Source organism: Pistacia vera, unplaced genomic scaffold (genome assembly GCF_008641045.1).
Source record: "Pistacia vera cultivar Batoury unplaced genomic scaffold, PisVer_v2 Contig526, whole genome shotgun sequence".
NCBI classification, from domain to species: Eukaryota; Viridiplantae; Streptophyta; class Magnoliopsida; order Sapindales; family Anacardiaceae; genus Pistacia; species Pistacia vera.
The window spans coordinates 921,785-947,998 of record NW_022196364.1 but is presented as its reverse complement, the minus strand read 5'-3'; the positions used below and the strand labels follow the sequence as shown (position 1 = coordinate 947,998).

Genomic DNA, 26,214 nt, shown 5'->3' with positions numbered 1-26,214 from the left:
AAGTAGCAGATTATAAACTCAGTTTCAGCGAGCGATAAATTTCTCAACTCCCCCACGCTATCAGTACTGAACCAAGCGACATTTACGGAGAGAGCGACGGATAAATCCAGGGATATCATCAGTTGCATTTTACATTGGCTTTTCTTTCTGCTGTAACTTCTTGTAGAAGAGGTTGTAACAATATCTTTGTTCAAAACGCTATTTGTGTGCTTAAAAACCCCAATCAGTCAAACAACTTGGCTTTGAAGTAACAGTTTCCACTTCGATCTCTCCAGCAAGCATGTTAACGACGCGTGACATTAGTGGCCGTAACATTGGTGATGCTTGACTGCACAATAGGCAACTCAATTATTGTAGAGCTTTGATTTCATTGAATTTGCTAAATTGGGATCCATCAGCCCCAAACTTGGTTACTTTCATGAAGACTCCAGGCCTGAAAAAACAATATAGACCAATCAAAAAGCATGAGTTTTTGCATTAAGGTACATTGGAGAAAGAAACAAAAACAAGTAAAAATTCAAGTTATTTCTTTACCCATTCAAGAAGATAATTTTTTCCCTATCAAGCTAGTATCAGAGTTGCTCTTCCACTCATAATCTCCAAAGCAACAACACCAAAACAGAATACATCGGCCATTTTTGTCAAGTGTCCACGCATTGCGTACTCCAGTGCCAAATAGCCACTGCAAGAAAATGAAGGGTTTCTCAAGGTTAAAATCCAAAAATAAAGTTTGGATTTACAGATTGCTTCACAGTATTCTTATCAATACTTGTTAGTTGAGTGTTTGAAATACTCACAACAAAATCTACTAGATATTTTGACATACTCAGCAGCACATTCTAAAATGGAGTATTAAGGAAGAATAGTAGTCAAGGAATGATTTAAGCAGCTTACCCGGTCCTGCAACTTGGTGCTGATGTGAGTTTTAGTGTCATCATATAGCTTTGCCAATCCGAAATCTGATATCTTTTGGCAGAGTTTTGCATCAAGTAAAATATTACTTGTTTTGACATCTCGATATATGATCTTTGGCCTAGAATCCTCATGAAGATATGCTAGACCTCTTGCAGTTCCAAAGCATATTTTGAACTAGGTAGGCCAATCAAGATGCATCTCCCTTTCTTCCTGCATAAACAAGCTGCAATCATTAAGATCTTCCAAGAGTTATTAATGTTGATAATTAGAAATCCCCGACAATTTATCTCCAGAATGACTTGGAGTTATTAAAATAATGTCAATCAGCTCTTTGGAAATCATTTCCCTACTCTTGTATAAATGATTTACAGAGCAGTGCAAATATTTCTCTACAATAATACTAACCTCACTAACCCTCTTACAACCCCATGTGGGAGTTTGTGATTGTTGGTTAGGCAGGACCCATTATTGGACAGACGGGACCCATGTGAATTGACGAATTGTGAACTGACAATGTGGCATTAGTGAGAGAAAGTTAGTGAGAAGTATTAGTGAGTGTAGTGTTACTCTTCTTTTATATATTAAAACATTTGAAAGATCACAAATGTTTTTTGTACTGCAAAATTATTGATTATAACTGGTAGAATCATCCGAGAGAAATCAAATGCACTGATTTGAGTGTGCTTGCAAGAAAAGCAGAGTAGAAAATTTTAAACTAAGGTTGATCATCAATTAGCACTCTTCATACCAAACAATACTTGATCAAGACTTTGTTTTGAAGATAGTCATAAACAAGGAGGAGCCTAGTTCCCTCGATGCATCAACCATCTAATTTCACAAGACTGCGATGTTGCAATGCAATTACGGTAGCAATCTCCTTAACAAACTTATTTTTCCCTTGGGGGATCCTAGTGAAAGTTGCTCACAGCTATTACCATTCCATCAGAAAGTGTACCCTTTAGCACCAGATTATTAACATAAATCATAGTGCTCCTGTGGGAGTATCCAAAAGCTAAAATTCACCTATTTTTCCTGTTATACAACATTTCAACCCAAGTTCCCAGTGTGTACTATTTATCGTTTGTAACTTGTAAATGTAAGAAAAAGTTAACTATTACACAGGTTCAAATCCTCCCTGGCCAAGCTTATTTGGACGGTCGAAGTCTTCTGTTGCAGACCTAACTCAGCATAACTGAAAATTTTAGTTTAGGTCCTATTCCAATTAGCACTGCATATTGAAGCACGATAAAAGAATACATAACGTTGAGGATTTACATGCCAAGAGATGAATTACAACAGAAGCTTTGCCTATTTCATGGAATATGCTATTCCTAGTTTTGAAATTAGATATCAGAAGCCCATATTTTGTATCGGTTATTTTATGTTTCTTCGGTGCACCAAAACAAAAATCACATTTATGCTACACCTATATTCTGGAATGCTGAAGTGAAATGCAAATTCATTGATTTTCAAAAACAAACTTGGTTTCAAAAATTTTACGACTTTTATCTTCTAAAAATCTCTTTGGCACTCTTACCTTCTGCATCATCATTATCTCTTTTTACCTCACGTGAAGAATTACAAACATCAGTATCAAACCCAAACTTCCAAAAGCTACAGCAATACCAACAATCAACCCACTCTTCTTCTTCTTTCATCTAATACCAACATTCTTCTTTCATCTAATACCAACAGTTGGTGTGAAATCTGAGTAGGAAAAATCAGTATGTCTATTAGAAAGCATTTAAGCACAGTTATTGTAACTCATCTTATATGAAGATTCAAGAATCTCATAGTTTACTTGGAATGACACTTAAGAGCCGAAATTAATGGCCCATAGCTACCTCGGTCAGGTGTGCGACAGGTCCCTTTACCAGCCCAAAATATGTGAATTTCAAGATAGTTCTCAAACACATTAGCATTAAATTTGTTTGTAATTGCTTTTCTTTCTCCACCTGCTCCTGTTGATATGTCAAAATCTTTTAACTGGAGAGTCCTACAGGATCAATTAAGAAAGAAAACAGATGAAATTGTAATAGTCAAAACTATATATATAATAAGGGTATAAACCAAAACTTTCCAGTGAATGTTTACCTGAATATAGATATCAAAAACATGCCTTCCAAGACTAATCCACTTTTGTGAGCCTTGATCACCAAAAACTGTCTCAGCAAAGGACAAACTTACATTGTGAAGTCCATTCTCCAGACTAAGTCCATAGAATCTAAGTGATCCCGAGGATTGCCTTGAAGACTGATAAAGCTTCGGGCCTGCAGTGCCAGTCACTTGCGAGCCAGTATTTTGAACATTGAGTGTTAAATTTTCCATCAGAAAACAAACCAGCATCACTGATTGCCAATTTTTCGGTATCAAGTACAATACAAGAAGCTCCACCAAGATCGTAGCTATTGGCCTCACACTATATCAACTTTCATTTCTTCACCACCACACTTGATTGCAAAACTTGAATCTGCAGTTGCAAAAATACACTATGCTATCAATTTGGTCCAGTTATCCCAACTGGAGCTGAATTAACAAACAATTTATAAAGCCACAGTAGCATCTATATTTAAGCAAAATAATGCAGGGAGAAAGGTAAATTGGTAGTACCTCAATTTTAGAAAAATAATTATACATCAGAAAGAAAGACGCTTACAGCGCGGAGCATTCTTATTGCAGGGGAAGTATCTCTGTAGACAGTTCAATCCTGGGAGAATACTGGCAAGCACAGAGAACATTACCAGTTATCTTTGTTAAAGCAGCATATTCCCTTACCGAGGTTTTATATTTCTAGTAATTTTTTTCTTTAAGTGAGAGCCTTTTTTCAAAAATAAAATACAATACCTTATTTATCAAAAATGAAACTATAACTAACCTGATGTTTGAGCTTTCAAATGTGAAATTGTTGGCCACTAGATTCCTGTTCAATTCAATGCAAAGATAAATTATACTTCAAAGTTTGAAGTATACTAACTAGAGATGTATTATATCAAAATCATAGCATGACAAATAATCAACTATTTTAGAAAGACATCAGAAATGAGCTGTGACTTTATTGTACGCCAAATGGTTATTCCAAGTGACATTTGTTTGGACATCAGAAATTCAAGCGCATCAAGGCAATTAGTCGGGCACTGTTAAGTATTTCTGATGATTGTCACATGATAAGAGAAAACTGAGTCACTAAAGTGCTAAGTGTTGGCCATTAAAAAGAGAACTCAACAGTTTCTCATCTTGTCATTTGGTTCTCTTGAATTGGCATGATTGTCGTAAATTTTATTATTGATTAATTCATACAATCATGTAAAACATTATAATCTATTAACAAAACAAGGAAAGAGGATTATTGAGCTCCACAATGCCTAAGCTCCAAAGCAATGTTTGATTTTTAGAAAATGAAGATGGAAAACGAAGTTATTATGGTTCAAGAGACATACAGCTGTTTTGAACCTGTAGTCACCCACGATGGAAAAGTTCTTGATAGATAATTGTAAGATAAATCTTGCAGGAGTACATTAAGCACCACTTAGAAGGAATCATATGCACCAACATACAAATCTAAAAAATGAACAAATCACTCAAGATTTTCAATTGCTTTCATCAATTACTTGTCACAAAAAGTGGTTACAACTAACTATAGTTAAGATTTTTGAATCTTAAATGGGGTGGCCCATTTCCAAGATACATATCAGGAGCACTAGTCCCTTTTAATTCTTCTTCATTGTGCATGGTAAAATCTTTGTATGAAGATATTTATAAATCTATTCATGAAACATGTGGCACCAATACCTCTCCACTCTTCTAAATTGGAGCCTCTAAAACTTTCAAGGCAGATACAACAAATGACATATAAAATCCATCTAACTAGACAAGATATAATAAGGCATAATTCTCAAGATAACTGAAATTAAGGCTTACATGTTTTGAAGATATAGAGTATTTTGCTGAGGACGGTTCCTGACAGACAATTGTTTCCAAGAAACCTAGTGAGAGAAGCAAAAAACAAGTGAATGTACGTTTAATGAAATAACAAGGATCAGAGAAAATCTAAAATAAGAAACTAAAACTAAAATAAGAATAAAGCACTTGGGATTTGATGAATTAAGTTGTTGAAACTCAAATCCCGGCAGAAGTAGCAAAACAAGAATTTAAAAAAAAAAAAAAAAAGCACACACACATAAACAAGAAGAGACACACTCATAGCATTACAATACTAACTTACAATGTCTGTAAACTTGGAGATGAGGGTTGTGTTGATGGGCAAGAGAATCATTGCAAATTGAGCATGAAGATCTTCATAAGAAGCGAAATTAAACAATCAATCCAAATGGATCATGAAATTATCAGAAGAAATGGCGTTGTGAATTAGGTATAAGCTGATTCTTATTCGTTAGCCTCTATCTACTTGGGCTTTTTATAGTGATATCTATTTTACCAATGGGCTAGTGGATTACAAGAATGTTGAATACACCCCATCTCTTTGGAAGTACACGACTAAGGTTAAATTTGAGATAAGAGTTTACAAATGGGTACGTTTAAGAATAAGTTGGGGCATACTTTTTTGATTCACTTCTTTGTTTTGAGTTCTATGTGAAAATTGGTAAGAAGTAACTTAAAAAAAATAGATATATTTGTTTAAAATCAATAGAAAAATACCTAAAAAAAAAAAATTTTTAAAAAGGAACAATTTCTTCATATACAGATAACTAAGCTTAATCAGAAATCAAAAAACACTTTTGAGAATTATTTTTTGGTTAAAACTTAAAAGAAAGAGTAAGAGAACGTGCCTTTGATAGGATTAGTAGTGGCAATTTGAGCAGTTGATTTTTGAAATTTGAAAGATGAAGAAAATGATGAAGCAAATGTAGAATAAATGAGCGAAAGATGAAGAAGATGAATCAATTTGAGCAGTTGATTTTTGGGCTCATTTAAACAAAATTTTATATGTAATTGCAAAATTTGAACAAAATTTTTTTGATGTAATAACAAAAATTCTTTTGAGGTTTTTGAAACAAAAAACTCCCCATGCCATTGAAAGTCGTTAAAATTTATACTATTACGACTACGAGTTAATAAATATTTCCTCCAACTGTTTATTATAACACTGGCAACTTGATATTAAAATTTTTTATTATTTAATCAAATCTCAGGGGATTAGTATCATTAAATTTTGACTATTATCACATTTTCACAAAAATAACTAAATAAATATTTCACTTATAAAGTATACATTCTCTCCAATTAAAATATGCGTAATTTCATCTTTACAAGATTTATGTATTCAGAAATTAGGATGAATTATTAAATTGGATACATTTTTTTTTTCTCTCATTTAAACCCGAGCCCAATTTGAGCATTAGCGCCAAAATCTAAAAACAGAATAAGATTATAGACTAATTACTAGTTTTAGTCAACAACTAATTGATAATTAATAACATAATTTTCTATTTAACTAAGTAATTACATGTTGGCAACATGCTTGAAACCCTCCCTAAGTATCAAATACCAAACCAATCATTACCATAAGAAAAGAGAAAAAATTAAAGAAAAAGGAGAAAGTTTGTCAATCTTACAGAAAAGTTAAGTTCTTAAGGTTTCCAAGCTCCTTTGGGAGAGGCCCAGAAAGCAGAAAGTACATTGTGGCCAACCTCTCTAGCACATGAAAGAAAAAGTTATAACAAAATCAAAACTCATATACCAAAAATAACCATATATAATCTAACCTAGGCTTTCAATCATAAGGGTATTTTGCAATACTTACAAATACTTCAATTAAGATAAATTTCCAATAAATGCAGGCAAGGGACCAGTGAAGTAATTTCGTTTGATTCTACTGCAATGTTAAACAGAAAAACTAAATCAAATTTGATATAATGTCCATTAATTAAAAACAACAAAGGTCAAATTTGACTTATACAAATCAAACGCAGGGAAATGAAGGGAAAATCCATACAAATTTGTCAGAAATTGCAAAGCCACTAGTTCTTTTGGAATCACTCCTTTTATGTCCAGTGCAAATACACTCGTGCAAAAAATAAAGACAAGTTTCAATCATATCTCCTCAAATTTGATCTGATTACAGATGCAAACTCTCTTGCCTTAGGAAAAATACACACTTGAAGGATAAATTGTATACACAACTTTACGGAAAGTTTTAACCAAAAGTTAAGATCCATCTAAAGCATCATAAATAATCTACACAATATAACATAAACAGTTCAATAAAAAGTTACGAGTAACTCAAAAATTAATGCCAATACCACAAGATTAACCCAAAACCCATTCTTCATCTACGTGAATATAATCTGTCTATACTTAAATAAAACTTGAAAAATATGAAAATTTCCCTAAATTTGGTAGAGAGAAAAAGAGAATACAGCTCAGTGATGTGGCAAGTTGAGCCATTTTCAAAGGAACAGTCACATTTGATAGCAGGATTATAGTCCTCCAAGCTAGCTGCATTTATGGCGGCTCCACTGCAGGGCTCTCCACTTATGTTCCACCATCTTAGGTCTGCTTGTACATCCCATTGTTTAAATATTGAGTTCAATGCCCTCACTGCTCTCCACAACAAACCAACCAATGCAAATTTCCATAACAAGCTTATAGAAATCACAGATTTTCATAAAATCAATGATCTTTGAGGCAATGGGTATACAAGGAAGCATTCAGATTACTTAAAATTGAGAATTCACCATCTGGTTATCATTGTTGAAGTAAAAGGTTAATAACAATAATCCCACTTAGTTATATTTAAATACCAAAAATCCCCCCAGAGTTATAGTAATACCAAAAATCTCTTGTGGTTAGGTTTTTGGGTTAAATAAACGATAGAGGATAATTAAGTAAATATATATTAATCATCGTACAATAAACTTTAACGGCATATTAACAGTTCATAACAGTAAAAGAATTCATATTATTTCTGAAATTTTGTTATTTTATTAAACGTTTGGGGGTAAAGAAAAACCCAAGTAAGATTTTATTTTATATTTGAATAATAATTATTAGGGTCATTTTCCAACCTTCCTTGAGGTTTGAGTTTTAGTCAGTCAAACCCCTGCTGGTGCTGGTTTAAAATATTATTCTACATATCCCCTCACATCTCAAAATATATCTCAGACATCCCCTTAGAAAGTTAGAGCCGTTTGTTAGCAGAAATTATTAACAAGGAAGACTAAGTTTCATAATCACCCTTGAGTATACACAACTTAATTCATACCAACAAACACATAAACACTCACTTGGGAATTTCGTTGAAAACATTGTAGATAAACCCGATTGACTCCTTCAAGCCTTTTTATAGATTTAAAAGTACACATATGTAATAAAGATAAAACCAAGCAAGCACAGGACACAAGCAACTGACATAAAATGGACAAAGAGAAACAACAGAAGGGATCATTTCCTTTTCCTATACATTTCTCCACTAGCAAATAGCTACTTCTAAAAGAGACAATTAACAATTCCAAATAAATCTCAATTGCAAAATATAAAACTACCTGGACGGCTGGACTTGAGTTGATAGAAGGACCGGCTAGATCGGAGTTCAGGGGATAATCGGCGATGAGTGACACCGGTGACGGTGACAGACTGACAGTTAGACAGTGAGAGAGAGGAGAGGGCGTGCGACGGCGGCGGCTTAATATGAGAAATTGAGAATGAAATGAAATGAGATTGACGGTTACCACTTAGCCATTTTTTATTTTTTATTTTTTGTGGGTACCCGTGGGTACCACCCGGCCCACCTGCCCAAAAAAAGTGGTTTGGGTACTGTTCATACGGGTTCTAAACATATTAACCCATTCCTGTTAAAATTTTTCGGGTATGAATAGATCTGCGGGTACAGTAGCTGTTTTGCCTAGTCTTCATACACCATTAAGAGTGAGTTTGGGATTGATGCAGCTATCAACTAAAAGGTGCTTTAGTAAATCAATTTCAAAAGTTGGATTTTATATAATTTTTAGAATTCAAAAGCTACTTTTAGCATATTAATTACAAAAAACACCCTATAAACAAACTTATACTCTAATTTTTTTATAAATTATTTTTTAATTAAATTAATAAATATAATTAAAAAATAAAAAATAGAAAATGCGAAAAGTGGTGGGTGAATTCCCCCAGTGGTGCCAACGATGTTGCAAATCCACCCACCACAAAAGTGAAATGTTTTATAAGCAATTTTGATGGAATTTTCAACTTAATTTTAAACAAAATTAAATATATTTTGCTAAATGGGTTCACTTCAATCTGAAAGCTAACTACTCATAAATTAGTAAAGTTTAATATTTCTTAAACAATAATTAAAACAAATAATTAATTTGTAAAAGAAATAAAATACACACATAAAAGAAAGGAGAGAGACTGAGAGAGAGTACCTTCATTAGGGTCAGTAATTTGAGCTGTGGTGAGTTGTGAAATAAGAAGAAAAAGACGAAGCAAAAGTGGGAAAATCCTAAAGAAAAAAGTAGCATATTGGAATTTGTAAAGTTGAAAATGAATCAACATATATGAAAATTGAGTAAGATGCAATTCTAATCACATATCTATAGAAATATTATTAATCAAGTAGAATGTTTTCGTCAAAATGACAAAAAAATCTCAAATCTTGAAAATTGTACAATCTAAAAACCAAATGAAATTGTACTTGAAAAACACTGAAGTCAATATCCAACATCGATGCTTAATACATAGAAGTAAAATGTATAATTCCTCTTTATATAAATGCAAGCAAGCTTCCAAGTAATCACAGATTTTCATAAAATCAATGATCTTTGAGGCCATGGGTATATCAGCAGAGATTTTGTTATTTGATTAAACCTTAGGGGTTGAGATCAAAACCCAAGTAAAATGGCTTCAATTGTGATTTTGAGTTTTCATAAACATAGTATGCAGTGCAATGCATTATATGATACCTTTTTTTTTTTTTTTGTATCTTAGGACTTCCAGTTTTCATAATAAGTCATTAAAATTCTATTCAAAGTGGAAAATCTAATATATAAACCTAAATCTAACTTAGAAAAGTAATGTCTCCAAGTTCCCAAAATAAAATCTTTCCTTAAGGAAAAATATCATTTCTATTCTTGATTCAGCATCAGCCACTCTAAGCAATGGCATAGAACAAAAGAGAAAAAATTTAAGCAAAAGAAGAAATTTTGCCAATCTTACCGAATAGCTCCTTTGCAGAGGCCCAAAAAGTACATTGTGGCCAACCTCTCTAGCACATAAAAGACTAAGTTAAAACAAAATAAAAACTCATATGCCAAAAATAATCATTTGTAATCTAAACTAGGCTTTCAATCATAAGGGTATTTTTCAATACTTACAAATACTTCAATTGAGATAAATTTCCAATAAATGCAGGCAAGGGACCAATGAAGTAATTTCGTTTGATTCTATTGTAATGTTAAACAAAAACTAAATCTAATATAATATAATGTCCATTAATTAGAAAACGATGACTGTGAAATTTGACTAATACAAATCAAATGCAGGAAAATGAATGGGAAAATCCATACAAGTTCTTCTGAAATTACTCATTTTATGCCCAGTGCAAATACACTCCTGCAAAAAATAAAGACAAGTATCAATCATATCCCTTCAAATTTGTCCTGATTATAGATGCAAGCTCTCTTGCCTTAGGAAAAATACACACTTAAATGATAAATTGCAAACACAGCTTTAGGGAAAGTTTTAACCAAAGGTTAAGATCCCTCAAAAGTATCTGAAATAATCTACACAATATAGCACAAACAGTTCAATAAAAAGTTATGAAGAATTCAAAAACCAATGCCAATAACACAAATCAACGTCTATACTTGAACAAACTTGAAACAAGTTAATATGAAAATTTCCCCAATTAAATTTGGTAGAGAGAAAAAGAGATTACGGCTCAGTGATGTGGCAAGTTAAGCCATTTTCAAAGGAACAGTCACATTTGATAGCAAGATTATAATCCTCCAAGCTAGTTGCATTTATAGGGGCTCCACTACAAGGCTCTCCACTTATGTTCCACCATCTTGGGTCTGTTTGTCCAACCCGTTGTTGAAATATTGAGTTCAACGCCCTCACTGCTCACCATAACAAACCAACCAATGTAAGTTTCCATAACAAGCTATTGAAATGCAAGCAAGCTTGCAAGTAATTACACATTTTCATAAAATCAATGATCTTTGAGGCCATGGGTATATTAGGAAGCATTTAAATTACTTTGAATTTTCTCTTTCCCTTGCTAAAGATGTGATACTTCTAGTTTTAACTTGTAAGCATGTAGTTACAATTGCAAATCCACCCACCAAAAAATGAATTCATAACCAGTTTTGAGGGAATTTTCAACTTAATTTTGTCCCTCTTTATTTGGCTTTCTCCTGCATAGCTTTTAAACAAAATAGAATATATTTTACTAAAAGGGGTTCACTTCAATTTGAAGATAGCTACTGATAAATTAGTAAAGTTTAATAATTCTTAAACAATTGTATATTCAATAATTAAAACAAATAATTAATTTGCAAAGTAAAATACACACATAAAAGAAAGGGAAAGAGAGGGAGTACCTTCATTAGGGTTAATAATCTGAGCAAGAGTTTTCAGTTACGAAGAAAAAGATGAAGCAAATGTGGGAAAACCCTAAAGAAAAAAGTAGAATTTTCACTTTGGAATTCATGTTTGTTTGTTTACATGAGAATGATTTCCAATTATATTGGCATTTATGTTAAAGCCAGTCAATTATTCATGAAAAGACTATAAACTATTCTTCTTCTAATTAATTATGATTTAAGTTGATTCTCTTGATATTAATTCCAAATTTCAAACTTCGAACATCAATGGTTAATACAGTTGCTTAATACATAGAAGAAGTAAAATGTACAATTCCTCCTGTCAATTGACAGAATTAGGGTTCAAAATTAGGTTATTTCAACGCCATTGAATGACATATCTACTCCAAAGAAACTACAACATGCCCATGGCTTGACAATGTGAAAACATTTTTGAATTTAGATACTTATATAAATACAAAGCCATTGAATGTCATATCTACTCCAAAGAAATTATTCTAGCATCCATGACTAGGTGACTACAAAAAATGATGGCTACTTCCATGATGACATGTATAAATTACACTACACAGCACATTCCAAAAGAAGCTACAATGGAAGAAAGGTAATCAAGAAATGATTGAAGGAGTTTACATGGTCCCTGCAACTGCTGTGCTGATGTGAGTTTTCTTATCATCAACCAGCTTTGCCTATCCAAAATCTGAAATCTTAGGAGAGGGTTATGTATCAGGTAAAATATTACTTGCTTTAACATCTCGATGTACGATCTTCGGCTTTGACTCCTCATGAAGATATGCTGGACCTCTTGCGGTTCCCAAGCATATCTTAAATCGGGTGGGCCAATCAAGATGTAACACCCTATTTCCTGCAGAAATGGGGCGCAATCATGAAGAACTTTTAAGAGTTATAGAAATGGAAAATTGAGGATTTAGGAATAATAATCTCCAAGAATGATTTGGAGCTCATTAAACATTGACAATTTGCTTTAGAAAAACCTGTTGCTTGCTCTAAGAGATTTAGCTAGCTATTTTTGTAGGTTTGTACCTTCTTTAGAGTTGTGATGTTGTTACAAAAGGCATATTACAAAGCAGAAAAATATTTCATTGTTTAAACTTTGGACTGGTTAAAATACTTGAAAGTCATCAAAATTGTATTTTGTACTGCCAGATTTATAGTTAATAAGTGACCATAGATCATACAAGAAAGATCACATGTATAATTTTTCAGTTGCTTGCAAGAAAACCAAGATAGAAAATTGTAAAACTAAGTTTGATTATGAAATAGCAGTTTCCTCATACCATATAATGCTTGATCAAGGCTTTTGTTTTCATGATATTCATAAACAAGAAGGCGCCTTGCTCCTTCAATGCAGCATCCATACAATTTCACAAGATTGCAATGTTGCACTGCAATTATGGCAGCAATCTCGTTAATAAACTGATTTTTCCCCTGGTGGGGTCCTTGTGAAAGTTGCTTCACAGCTATCACCCTTCCATCAAAAAGCGTATCCTATAGTGCCATATTTAACAACATAAATCATATCTACTCCTTGGTGAAAATACAAAAACTAAAACCAACCTAGTTTTCCTGTTATATTGCTATCTATGACCACACATTAGATATAATCCATAGAAACCCAAGATCCAGTAAACTATCTATAACTTCTAAATGTAAGACATAAAAGTTACCTTATAAACTAGTCCAAATCATCTCTCTCCTAGCTTATTTGAAACGTCGAAGTCTTTTGTTGCAATTTCAACTCGGCATATGTGAAAGTTTTTGGTTTAGGTCCTATTCCAAGTAGTACAACATATTGAAGCAAGACAAATGATTACATAACTTTGAAGGACTTGCAGTAGAAAAGATGAATTACAGCAGCAGCTTCGTCTATCTTATGGAATACACTACTGCTAGCCCATATTTTATCATTGTTGTAACAATGAGATATTATAGATCCATTATTTGTGTTTCAGGAGTGCTAGAACATAATTCAACACTTCTGTTACAACCATATTCTGGTATCCACTTTGCTCAGATGCCCAGGGCTTGAGCAGAAGTGAATAATGCAAATTAATTGATTTTTTCAGAGATTTTGTAACTGCTATTACTGTTAAATTCTATTGGGTTCTCTTACCTTCCGTATCATCTTTGTCTTTTCTCATCCTCAAGTAAAAAACTAAAAATATCAATATGATGCCCAAAATCACAAGAGGGTCTGTAATACCAACAATCAGCCCAGTTTAGTTCTTCTTTTTTTCAAGACCAACAGTTGGTGGGAATTCTAAGTAAAATTTAGTGAGAAGTATACCAGCAGATTAGCACATTTATAGTAATTCATCTAAAAAGAAGATTCAGAGAGATCACATAGTTTACCTAGAGTGACACTAACAGTTGAAATTAATGGTCCATAACTACCAGCAGTAGGTACACAGCAAGTCCCTTTACCAGCCCAAATTAGGTGAATCTCAAGATGGTTATCAGTCACATTAGCATCAAAGCTTCTACGAATTGCTCTTCTAACCCCACCTGCCTCCTTTGTTATGTCAAAATCCTTCAATTGGCGAGTTCCCTACATGATATCTGATGAAAGACATTATCATACTATTCAATGTAAAAATAAATAGATGGCATTGTAATAGTAGAATCGGTAAAGGACAAGGGTATGTTTCACAAGATCTCCAAATTACAATTTGACGATCGAATATTTACCTTAATATACACATCAAAAACACGTCTTCCAAGACTCCCATATTTTCTTAAGGTTCGATCTCAATAAATTATTTCAGCAAAGAACAAGCTTACATTGTAAACCCCATTCTCAAGACCAAGTCCATAATATCTGACTGACTTAGGGGATTGTCATGCTGTCTGATAAAGATCTGGTGTTGTAGTGTTAATCACTTTTGAGCCGGTATTTTGAAGAGATGTGTTAAATTGTCCCTCAGAAAACAAGCCCACATTACTAAGAGCTTATTTTTCAAAATTTAACACATTAAAAGAACCTCCACCATTGTCAGCTTCACAAAGTATATTGCCTACTCTCAACTGCTTACCACCACACTTAATTGCTAACCTTGAATCTGCAAACGCAAAGATAATATTAATCTGAATATAGCAAAGAATCGGATAAAATTTGAGAAGTACTTTTATTTTAATAACTTCCAGTAACTTAATACAAAGATCATCACTAAATCAAACTATAACAGATGTACACACATTTATCAGACATGGAGCTCGATGGAGAACTATTATTTTGAAAGTTTATGGCCAATGCATACATATAAAACAATAAAGTTAACAAAAGGAAGGAGAAACAAAGAATCATTAGTACAAATGTCTTTGAAATTCAGATCTAATGATGAAGATGAAGAGCAATAAATATATCATTAATATTTACGTACTAACTGATGAAGAAGAAGAGAGATTGATTAGTCGTACCTAATTTTCGGTTGATTTGATAATCTTTCCGTCTAGTATAATCCTCGGGATATGAGCAATCTTGGACCAATCTTCACCTGTTTCTTGTTCACATCTTTCACTCAGTTTAGGACAACCTTTAATTATAAGTTCTCTCAAAGCGATGAGATGATCCATATCCTTGGGTAAAGATGACAATTCTGGACAATTTACAACATGAAGAAATTGAAGTTTTTGAATCGACTCTGGTAGTGCCTTCAATTTGGAACAATTTAGAATCGCCAACCTTTCCAAAGTGTTAGTGGAACACTGAATAAGCCATTGCGGGAATTCCACCAATTGTGGTAATTCTCCTATATCAAGAAATCGAAGGTGAGGCCATGTGCTACTAAGTTCATCATGATTGTCTTGCTTATCCGATCCTATGCTCAAATCAAGATTAAGCCTTTTACAACTTACCAAACCAAGATCTTCCAATGAGCTTAGGTTTCTCACACCATGTGGTAATGAGATAAGTCTTGGACATTTAGAAATCACTAGAGTTTGAAGGACTCTTAGGTGACCAATATCTTCAAACAAATATTCTAAATTATTGCAATTGAAAATCCCCAAACCTCGAAGAGAATTCAAGCAACCAATACTATTGGTTGGTAGATGCTTTTGTCTCGTAGTTAGCTCGAGATATCTAAGACTAATTAAGTACTTTACATCTCTTGTTAACACTTTTAATTCCTTACAATTACCAAGTGATAGACATTGCAAATTTTGCAGCTTGTAAATGGAACTTGGGAGTTCTTTTATTTTAGGGTTGAATCTTAGATTAAGATATCTCAAATGCTTCAAATTACCAATTTTTTTAGGCACTCCTTCAATATTTGAAAATTGTATGTCTAACATCAGCAAGAATTTGCACCTTGAGACGATTAATTCCAAAAATGATTGGCTAACACCAACACTTTCACCAGTAATTGGATAAAAAGTAATGCTTCTCAGATGACCCAAGTTAGGTAAAATGTTTGGAACATCTATTATAGGTGCATCAAGTAAATGAAATGATAAGTGTCGATGACTTTTGGTACAAATTTGGTTAGTGGATTTCACTATTAAGCTCTCATTTCTCATCAATGATGTGGCAAGATCATGCATGAGATCATGAATTTTAAACCGTACATATTCTCATAAATTTGATCAATATCTTGGAAAAAAGATCTCAACATTAATTCTTTTATATATTGCATACCAATATATTCCAAATCTTGATTTTCATTGTGGTATTGAAGAAGCCCATGGACTATCCAAAATTTAACCAATTCAATACTATCAAAAGGATGGTCTTTTGGAAAAATAGAACAATAAAGAAAGCATTGTTTCAAGTGAGGTGACAGATGATTATAACTTATTCTTAGAGAATTTAAAGTGTCATTTTCTTTTTGATCCAACTTCCAAATCTCATTATCCCTCAAATTTTTCCAATCTTGTTCAGAAGTTGAGGAATAAAGTAGACTTCCTAACGCTCTTACTGCCAATGGAACACCTCCACATTTTTTCACAATTTCTATTCCAATTTCCATAAGATTTGGATGTTGCTTTTCTTGCCCTTCTTTAAATGCATATTTAACAAACACTAACAAGCAATCATCAAGAGAAAGACCTTCTAACTTGTATGTAGGTATAGTGCCCATAATTGAGGCAACACGATCACTACGTGTAGTTACGATAATTTTACTTTCACTAACACATTCTATCAATAAATTTTTTAATTCAACCCACTTCCCATAATCTTCATTCCAAACATCATCCAAAACTAATAAATATTTTTTATCGATTAAGATAGGATGTAGGATCTTTTGCAATTGGTCAATACTCTTGTCAACATATTTTTTGCCAATTGCAGATTCGATGATGTCAATTAATAGTTTTTTCAAAATAAACTCATCTGACACACATATCCACATTTTCAACGTAAAATATCTGTCTACCATTTTATCATTATATACCAATTTGGCAAGTGTGGTTTTTCCTAGACCTCCAATGCCAACAATAGGAATGATAGAAACAATTTCATGACTATCTCTAGGACATAATAATAGTTTCATAATCTTCTCTTTTTCTTTATCCCTACCAATGACATCTGAAGCATGCACAAATGAGTGAGTTTCCCTCTCCCAACCTATAACATGATTGCTATCAACTTTCTCAGTGAGATTAAAACTATCCTTATCAGTTGCTATTTTTGCTAACCTCTTTTTAATCTCCTTAATTTCATGCCCCAAAGTAAAGCGGAAAGCAACTGGATTTGAGGATGAAAAGAAGTGGCATACCTTTCTTGTAATGCCCTGACGATTCACAACTTGCTTGCGCAAATCTTCCACCTCAATCTCATCTAAAACATCTTCAGCATCATAACAGATCTCCTTAAGCTTTCCTAGCCAAACTTTCAGCTTCTCATTGTGGATCTGTTTGTCCTCAGCATCTAAGAGAACAGCTTTGATAGTGGTTAAGGTGTCAATAAGCTCTTGCACATCATTTTTGACACCCCATGCCAAGCCCATTTCACTGGAAGCAAGGGATGATAGCATACCCAAGACTTTCTCAGCAATAGCAGAGACGATAGTTTCTGCCATATTTTTGAAAGAAAGAAAGTTGCAAGCTGTTGTGTTTGTGAAGTGGTGAAATTGGATTGTTGTATGAAATAATCATAACAGAGCATGGCTATATATATAGAGTGAGATTCTTTGAGTAGCGTGGGGATTTCATGAAGTATGAAATATAGTGAAGATTAGTATATATTCTTTGTCTTGAATGAATGTAAGCTACATATCCTTTAATTTTCCCCTATGAAGAAGTATATACTAAGATTTCTTGCCTTGCTTGTAGTTCAAAGAAATATGCAACCTAGTGAAGACTAGTATATATTCTTTGCCTTTTTTTTTTTTTTTAAATATATAGTTTTGTATATTCTTTGTTCTAAATGTAAGTAAACTAAGGCTTTGAATTTTGAAACTAGTGTTGGAAGATAATTTATGTAAATATTCTTTGTTGATGCGTGGTTTTTACACCAACTAAACGCACGTGTGAAATGCTGTATGGGCCCAGAAGACACACGTGAATCGTAATGGATAAAAGATATAGTAAATGCAATGGGGACAGTTTTAAAGTGGTTCGGATGTTAAGATAGCAAGTCCTACGTCCACTGATGTTTATATAGAGGATAAAGGTCAGGTCGCTTTTAGTTGACTGACTTTACAATAATGTTACAAGGTATCAAATGCTGAGAATTCTAAGAAAGAGAAAGTAATTAATCGAGCGTAAAATGTGCCAATCCCCTTAACGAGAGATGAGTTCGCAATTCATAGTGAGATGCTATGAGGCAATGATCACTAAATCTGTAGGTTGGTGTGATTATCCGTGCAAATCCTTCTTTATGTCACATTGCCCACCTTCCAAAGTGATTTACGCAATTTAGAGCAGGGATTGGACACGTGGGAGCACCACAGCCTCTTGCCTAGCCTGACGCGCACCCACTATCCTGACGGACGCAGACAGTGGTTGTTCCAATGATCTGACTTTTGTGGGCTAAATGGTCTTAACGTCAGCCCTTGTATTTTTTAGGCATAACAGAAGTCCCCTAGTTTTTAAGGTTTGAGGATTGAACCTTGGAAACTACAGGTCATGCCACAGCAGGATGATTTCTGGAAACTTAGTTTATTTGAAAGTAGGTCGGGGTGGCATTTTTGTGAGCGCAACCTCACATGCTCAAGGACGAGCGACCTGATTTCGTCTGATGTCACCTGTTTGTTCTAGTGATAGGAAGGCATTTAATGAAGCAATCCCTGCACTAACAGGTGCGTCCCTTGCGTGGTAAATGCCAGCCAATCACATTTAATGCCTTGCACGCTGAAACAATGCGCTTTACCAGAACATTAAATGCATTATACGTTGGGATGGTGCACCTTATCAGAGCATTAAATGAAGGTTTGAGACGCAATTAATGCTCTGAGAGAAGGATGGCCCTCGTTTGAGCTTTTCAACTAGAAAGATGAAAGTTTGACTTTATCTAGTCGTTTCGTTCACCCTTCCTCACTGATAAGTGACATGTGGCCAAGATCAACGGTGAGAAGTCTTTGCCGCCCAAACGTAGTTTCGATTCTGGGAAATCCAAACGCCGATTCACGCGCTATAAAAACCTCAAATCGTTCTCAGGCAATGTCACCGAAGCCTTTTTCACGGAGAACAAAAGATTTTCACAGGCCAGGAATCTTTGTCTTCCAAACCTGCATTTTTCTGGCATTTGAAGCAGAAGCAGTCGTCATACTCCGAGAGGTAAGAGTTTCCCTGCCATTATTTCATTTCCTCCATGAGTTAATGGCGTCGGTCTTCCGGTAGCCCATAGGAGACTAGATGTATGTGCCCGGTTTGAGCCGTGAATGACGGCTCAAATCATGCTGCTATGGTTTTCGTTAGGATTTAGGGAGTTTATTTCTTTCCATGTCATCGTACGAAATAGTGTACGGAGGCCAAATAACCCTTCTGCTTGTCGCCTTTGCAGACTGGCAAAATGGACCCCTCAACCACCAGATCCGAGCAGGGAACCAACTCATCCCCGCAGGGTGCTCCTAGCATCCCTTTCGAGGTTTTCTCGGTACTCACCGGGGAAGAACTTGAGAGGTTAATAAGCCAATACGGCATTGAGGTGGACGTTTTTCACGACCTGACGCATTCGTCGTGATACCCATCAAGTGGCTTGGCTGCGATCTCCGAGGAGATACACCTTTCATCAGGTCGTGTTTGGACCACTTCGGGGTCGTACTGATGCAGCTGACCCCGAACGTGTACGTCATTGCTGTAGTAATGTACATCGCATGCCAGGAAAATGGGCTAGGTGAGCTGACTGCCTTGGAGCTCAGCTGCTCATATTTTCTGAATAAGAGCAAGGACAAGGATTCGTACTACTTGTCCAGGCAACCTACTATTGCCGACGGGATACACAGTTATCCCAGCAACACGGGGGCCTATGAAACGAAGTTTTTCTTCTTTTGTTACGATGGCCATTGCCGCTTCCAGGATCTGAGTAGGCTTCTTTTCTCTTTGTTTGTATTTCTGCTTTGTGTTGGCGAACTCATTGTGTTCGAAATGTGTTTGCGCTAACGACCTGTTTTTTTCTTTTTGACAGTTAACAAGACAATTGAAATAGGGCTGCTCCACGATAGGAGAAGAATTGTGTGCTTCGGCTCTCTACCTGAGGACAAGCGCGACGCGAGGAAACTTGTGATGACTGCGAATTTACGAAAATATGGTTTATTTAACGCAAGCGCATCGTTAGAGCCTCTACCGAGTAAGTTTTGCTAACTGATTCTTTCCCTGGTCGTGGAATAGAATGCCTTCACTAACCTTGACCTGCATGCAACGACCATGCCATCGAAGGAGCCAGAGCAGCCTCGATAAAGGCCTATCAATTTTCCACGGTCGAAGAAAGCTAAGGCAGCCGAAGCTGCTCGAAAAGTCCAACCTGTTCAGGGTGCGACCCCGAGCCAATAGGCGCGACCTACTAGAACTTCTCAACAACTGCCTACGGAAGACGCGCCAACGCAAACCACGAAGGTCTCCCAGCCGTCACCTGTTCGTCCGAGGATGAAAACAATGGCCCAGCGAAAGAAGAGGAAGCAGATTCAGGTCGAGGAGTCAGAGAACGAGTCTGAGGGTGAGCAGCTAAAGAAGTCGAAGAAGGACGTTGGAAAGAGGTCGGGCAAGGAACCGATAGTCGACGCGGCCGCTGTTGAAGGCGCGAAAAAGGATACCCCAGTATTGGACTCGCTGGGGAACCTGCCAGAGTACCTGCAACTGGTGGTTTATACCTTACTGGAATGTGGACTCTCAGAATCATTCGAGTAGTTAGCAAATTTCAATGACGTCGACCTGATATCCACATCGGTCTAGCATTTAAGCAAGGTGAGTAAGCTGTCCTCGGTGAGGACTATCCTTAGCTTCTTTGGATTGACTAACTTTGTCTTTCATTGTTCGCAGGCCCTTCTCTCCATGCGAAAGTCTCTGGAGAAGGCTCAACTGGGAGCCGTAAAGGGGGAGGTCGCATTGAAGGAAGAGAACACAACACTCATGCGAAGCTTGGAAGCCGTCAAAATGGAGAGAAACTTATCTTCTGAATCGGCGAATAGGTTCCAGAACGAAAGGGATGCGACTCTTCGCACAGTTGACTTCCAGAAGTCACAGCTCGAGAAGTAGGGGGAAAAGATGAAGGAGCTGCAAAAGACTATAGCCAGACTCTCTAGGCAGGTCGGGGAGAAGGACCAGGAACTGAAAGTGACCTCCCAGCAGGTCGCGCGAGCAGAGCAGGAGAGAGAGGCTTCTAAGAAGCTAAGGCAAGCTCTTGAAGCTGAACTTCAAGAAAGTCAAGGGAAAGTTGCTTCCTTGACAGAGGAGATGCAGAAGCAGGCTGTGGAGGTCGAGGAGAGGGCTGCCGAATGGGCGATCGAGTCTATCTACGCCCTGCGGCCGAGGAATCCGCAATTCAACCTGTCCTACCTCCCGGATGACTGGCGTGAATCACTTATGACAATGGCGCGGGAGGATGATGAAGTAGCAACCTCCCAAGCAGATGGTTCAGGACATGTTTCGGGCAAACCTTTAACTGACCAGCCTTAGGACGTGGAGGTTGCCTCTTTAGGAGTCAATTTGCCTACTGTACTCCTTATTAATAAAATTCATATTTTTACACAATTTTTATTCGTTTCATTATATATGAGTACTTTCTGATTGTTTACATTCATTGAGTCAAAGATAACATAACTCATTCGCACGAAAAGGATCATACACAGAGATTGTTATAAACGACCAAGATAAAATTTTACAAAGAAATGACTTACAAAAATCAGAAATTAATTTACAAGGAAAACTGAGTTCGGAATTACTGATAGTATGGTCGAAGGTGCTCAGCATTCCAGGCTCGGGGTACCTTAGAACCGTTTAGTCTTTTGAGATGATAAGTCCCTGGTCTGATTACTTTATCAATGCAGTACGAACCTTCCCAGTTCGGCCCTAAAACTCCCGCACTTGGTTCCCTGGTTCCGAGAAGAACTTCCTTTAACACCAAGTCACCAACCTGGAAGTCTCTTTGCCTGACCTTTGAGTCGAAGAACTTCTTCGTGTGTTGTTGATAGGTTGCTATCCTTAGCGAAGCCTTGCTGCGATGTTCTTCAATAAGGTCTAGGCTTGCCCTTATGAGTGCTTCGTTGTCGGTCTCATTGTACAAGTCTCTCCGAAGCGAACCAGTTCTATCTCAACGGGAATCATTGCTTTACACCCGTATGCCAGTGAAAAAGGGGTTTCTGAGGTGGTGGTTCTTGGAGTTGTTCTGTACGCCTATAGGACTTCGGGGAGGTCGTCGGCCAATTTCCCTTGGCTGCGCCAAGTTTGGCCTTCAGAGTGTGCTTGATGGTTTTGTTGACTGCTTCAACTTGGCCATTTGCTTGCGGTCTTGCAACAGAGGTAAATTTCTTATGGATACCCAGCTCGTCGCAAAACTGTTTGAACTCCTCGGTGTCGAATTGCTTTCCATTATCTGAAATGAGGGTGTGAGGAATTCCAAAGCGGCACACAATGTTTTTTAAAATGAAGCCTTTGAGTTTTCTGGTTGTGATTGTAGCTAGCGGTTCAGCTTCTACCCATTTGGTAAAGTAATCTACCGCGACCACGACATATTTGACTCCCCCTTTTCCAACTAGCATGGGACTGATGAGATCAATCCCCTACATAGAAAAAGGACAAGGGCTAGTCATAGTTATCAGTTCGTGGAAAGGAGCTCGCGGTATGTTGGCAAACCGATGACACTTGTCGCACCTCTTTACAAAGTTGTAAGCGTCATCTTGAATTCGAGGTCAATAGTACCCTTGACGAACAACCTTGTTTGCAAGAGATCGTGTGGCGGTGTGATTACTGTAGATCCCTTCATGAATTTCCCTCATGATGTAGTCTGCTTCTTCGCTGGTTACACATCGAAGGAGAGGAGCACTAAATCCTCTCCTATACAGCTGGTCCTCGATAAGGGTGTAGCGAGCAGATCTTGTTTGCAGGACCCTTGCCTCGACCTTGTCGTTTGGCAAGACCCCATCTATGAGGTACTAGAAAATGGGAGTCATCTAGGAATCAGAATGTGTCACATTCACGGCCTGTTCGATCGGGCTGATACTTGGGGTTTCGACGAGCCGAACAGGAATACTATCTGGTGCCTCTGAGTCCAACGATGAGGCTATCCTTGCCAGGGCGTCTGCCACAGAGTTGCTGTCTCTGGGAATCTGAGTGATTTCAAAATGTTTGAACGGCTCGAGTGGGGCCTTAGCTTCTTTCAGATAACAGATCATGTTTTCTTCCTTGGCTTGATATTCCCCCAAAATTTGGTTGACGACCAGCATGGAGTCACTGTAGAAACTGATCGCGGTTGCACCCATTTTCCTAGCCAAGTGCAACCCGGCGAGCAGAGCTTCATACTCAGCCTCATTGTTGGTTGCTTTAAATCCGAATCGAAGAATGCCATGAACGCGAGCCCTTTCGGGGCTAAGAAGAAGAAGACATGCACCGGCCCTTTTTCTGTTCGATGACCCATCGATGTAGAGGCTCCAGGTTGACAGGTTCTGAATGTTTTCCTGAATGGCTTCGCCAGGCTGTTGCTCACTTGGAAGATAGAAAAATTCTTAGATGAAGTCAGCAACTGCCTGCCCTTTGATAGTCGATCTTAGCTTGTATTTAAGATCGAACTGACTTAATTCCATGGCCCATTTAAGTAGTTTACCCGATGATTCTGGCTTTTGAAGGACTTGCCTGAGTGGGTAATTAGTCATCACATGGATAGTATAGGCGTGGAAGTAAGATCGCAACTTTCTGGAAGCGATCAGCAGGGCATAGGCTAATCGCTCTATTTCTGGATACCGCATCTTGGCATCCGTCAGACGTTTGCTCGCATAGTATATTGGTCGTTGTGCCTTTTCCTCTTCCCGAATTAGAGCTGCACTAATTGTGAACTGAAGACGGACATGTACAGGAGCAGGATTTCTTGTGGAAAAGGCTTGGACAAGAGAGGTGGTTTCTCGAGGTGCTCTTTTATGCTTTGGAAAGTCTGTTCGCACTCGGGTGTCCATTCGAACTTCTTGTTGGCTTTTAAGACATTGAAGAACGGTAAGCAGCGATCTGTTAACCTCGATATAAAGCGACTAAGTACTGTTATTCGCCCATTAAGACACATGACCTATTTTTTGCTGGTCGGGCTCTCCATATCGAGTAGAGCTTGAATTTTCTTGGGGTTTATTTGTATCCCTCGCTGGTTAACCATGTACCCTAAGAATTTTCCTGATGATACTCCGAACGAACACTTGAGAGGATTCAATTTCATTCTATACAGCCGGAGGATGTCAAACATCTCAGCAAGATGCGTAATGTGCTCTGAGGCGACCTGTGATTTGACCAGCATGTCATCCACATAGACCTCCATTGTCTTTCCAATCTGATCGAAGAACATTCTATTAACCAGTTACTGGTAGGTCGTACCAGTGTTCTTGAGACCGAAAGGCATAACTTTGTAACAATACAGCCCCTGGTCTGTAATGAAGGATGTATGCTCCTTATCTGGCCCATACATCAGAATTTGATTGTATCCCGAGTATGCATCCATGAAACTTAGCAACTCGTGCCCCGAGGTGGCATCCACGAGCTGGTCAATTCTTGGCAGAGGGAAGCTGTCTTTAGGGCAAGCCTTGTTGAGGTCGCTGAAGTCGACGCAGGTTCGCCACTTGTCATTTGGCTTCTTTACCAGAACTGGGTTGGCAACCCAGGCCGGGTAGAGTGTCTCTCGGATGGACCCATTTCAGAGGAGGTTGTCCACTTCTAATTTTAAGGCGGCATACCGCTCTGGATCCATTGTTCTTCTTTTCTGGCGAACTGGCTTGGCTTCGCTGTCAATGTTTAACGCATGACAAATGATGTTCGGGCTGATCCTGACCATATCTGCATGCGACCAGGCGAACACATCGATATTCTCTATCAAGAAGCTTGTCAACTCAGACGCGAGCTGGGGGTTGAGACTGCTCCCAATTCTTAACACTCGGCTCGACTCTTTTGGGTCGACCGATATCTTGGACAAATCCCCAACCGGGCCACTGGGAGGAATTTCCTGAATTTGAGGATCTATAGTATCCTTTTTTAGACCAGGCTGTGGCTTGATCCGACTGATCACCATAGCTTGTCGGGGCACACATCGCGAAATGCCATTTCCTTTACACGCCATCTGCACCGCTTTTATGTAACAGTCGTAAGATGCGCTTTGTGATCCGTTCACTTCCCCTATCCCCGTTGGGGTAGGGAACTTCATCTTGAGATGGTAAATGGAAGTGACCGCCTTGAAGCTTCTCAATAGAGGTTGCCCCAGGATTCCATTGAAGGCCGATGGGCAATCCACGACCAAGAATTCAGTTACCTTAGTCACCTCGTCATAGTCGTCCAGCGTGACTGGGAGCTGGATCGTTCCTTTGGGGATCAGGTGGTCCCCTGTGAAGCCATAAAGAGGGATCGAGGCGGGCTTTAGGTCGGCCTCGTCGAGGTTCATTCTTTCGAAAGCGGTCTAGAACAAAATGTTCACGGCGCTTCCGTTGTCCACGAGCATTCTACGAACGTTATGGTGCCCTATGAGGGGCGTGATCACAAGGGCGTCGTCATGAGGATGATGCAGGCAAGCTGCCTCTTTCTCGTAAAAGGTGATCAGCTCCTCTTTTCGAGCCTTTTGTGATTGCTGCAATGTGTTGAGCTCTTTGTGGAAACGGTCAATGTAGGACTGGAGGGATTCATCCCTTTCTTGCCTTATATTGCTAAGGTAGCTCAGAGGCATTGAAAACTTTCGATTCGCTTGAAAATGCCTTAGGAACGTTGTGCTCATCTGAGGCCACGAACTGATCGATCTTGCTGGGAGCGACTTGAACCATCTTTTGGCGTGGGAGGTCAGCGTCACTGCCAAACAGTGACATTTTGCCAAATCTGAGACCTGGTGAAGCTCCATCAGATCGTTAAATTCATATAGATGATCCTGCAGATCAGAATTTCCATCAAACGCCTGCATGTCGGGCATCCTGAATCCTGGGGGGAGTGGAGCGGCTAACAATTCGGGTGAGAAAGGGGACGCAGATACGACCTGTCCCTACTCATTTTGCTGAGCCCTTAGCCTATCTAGAGCTCGCTACAGCTCCTCAATTTGCGGTAATGGAGCCGCTTGGGGGTTACTTTCACCCGTGCCAGTTCGATTCTCACGGTTATGATTGAGGAATATCTG

At 37.5% G+C, this 26,214-nt stretch overlaps 1 protein-coding gene and 1 pseudogene across 1 annotated transcript; both read right to left on the bottom strand.

The window, feature by feature from the left end:
- Positions 1–210: 210 nt before the first annotated feature.
- LOC116107049 lies at positions 211–15,414 on the bottom strand (annotated as a pseudogene).
- Positions 15,415–16,009: 595 nt separating this feature from the next.
- Positions 16,010–17,512, bottom strand: LOC116107048 (putative disease resistance protein RGA1). The gene has a single exon (XM_031393344.1). The coding sequence runs from the start codon at positions 17,510–17,512 to the stop codon at positions 16,010–16,012; it is 1,503 nt and encodes a 500-aa protein (XP_031249204.1).
- Positions 17,513–26,214: the final 8,702 nt, after the last annotated feature.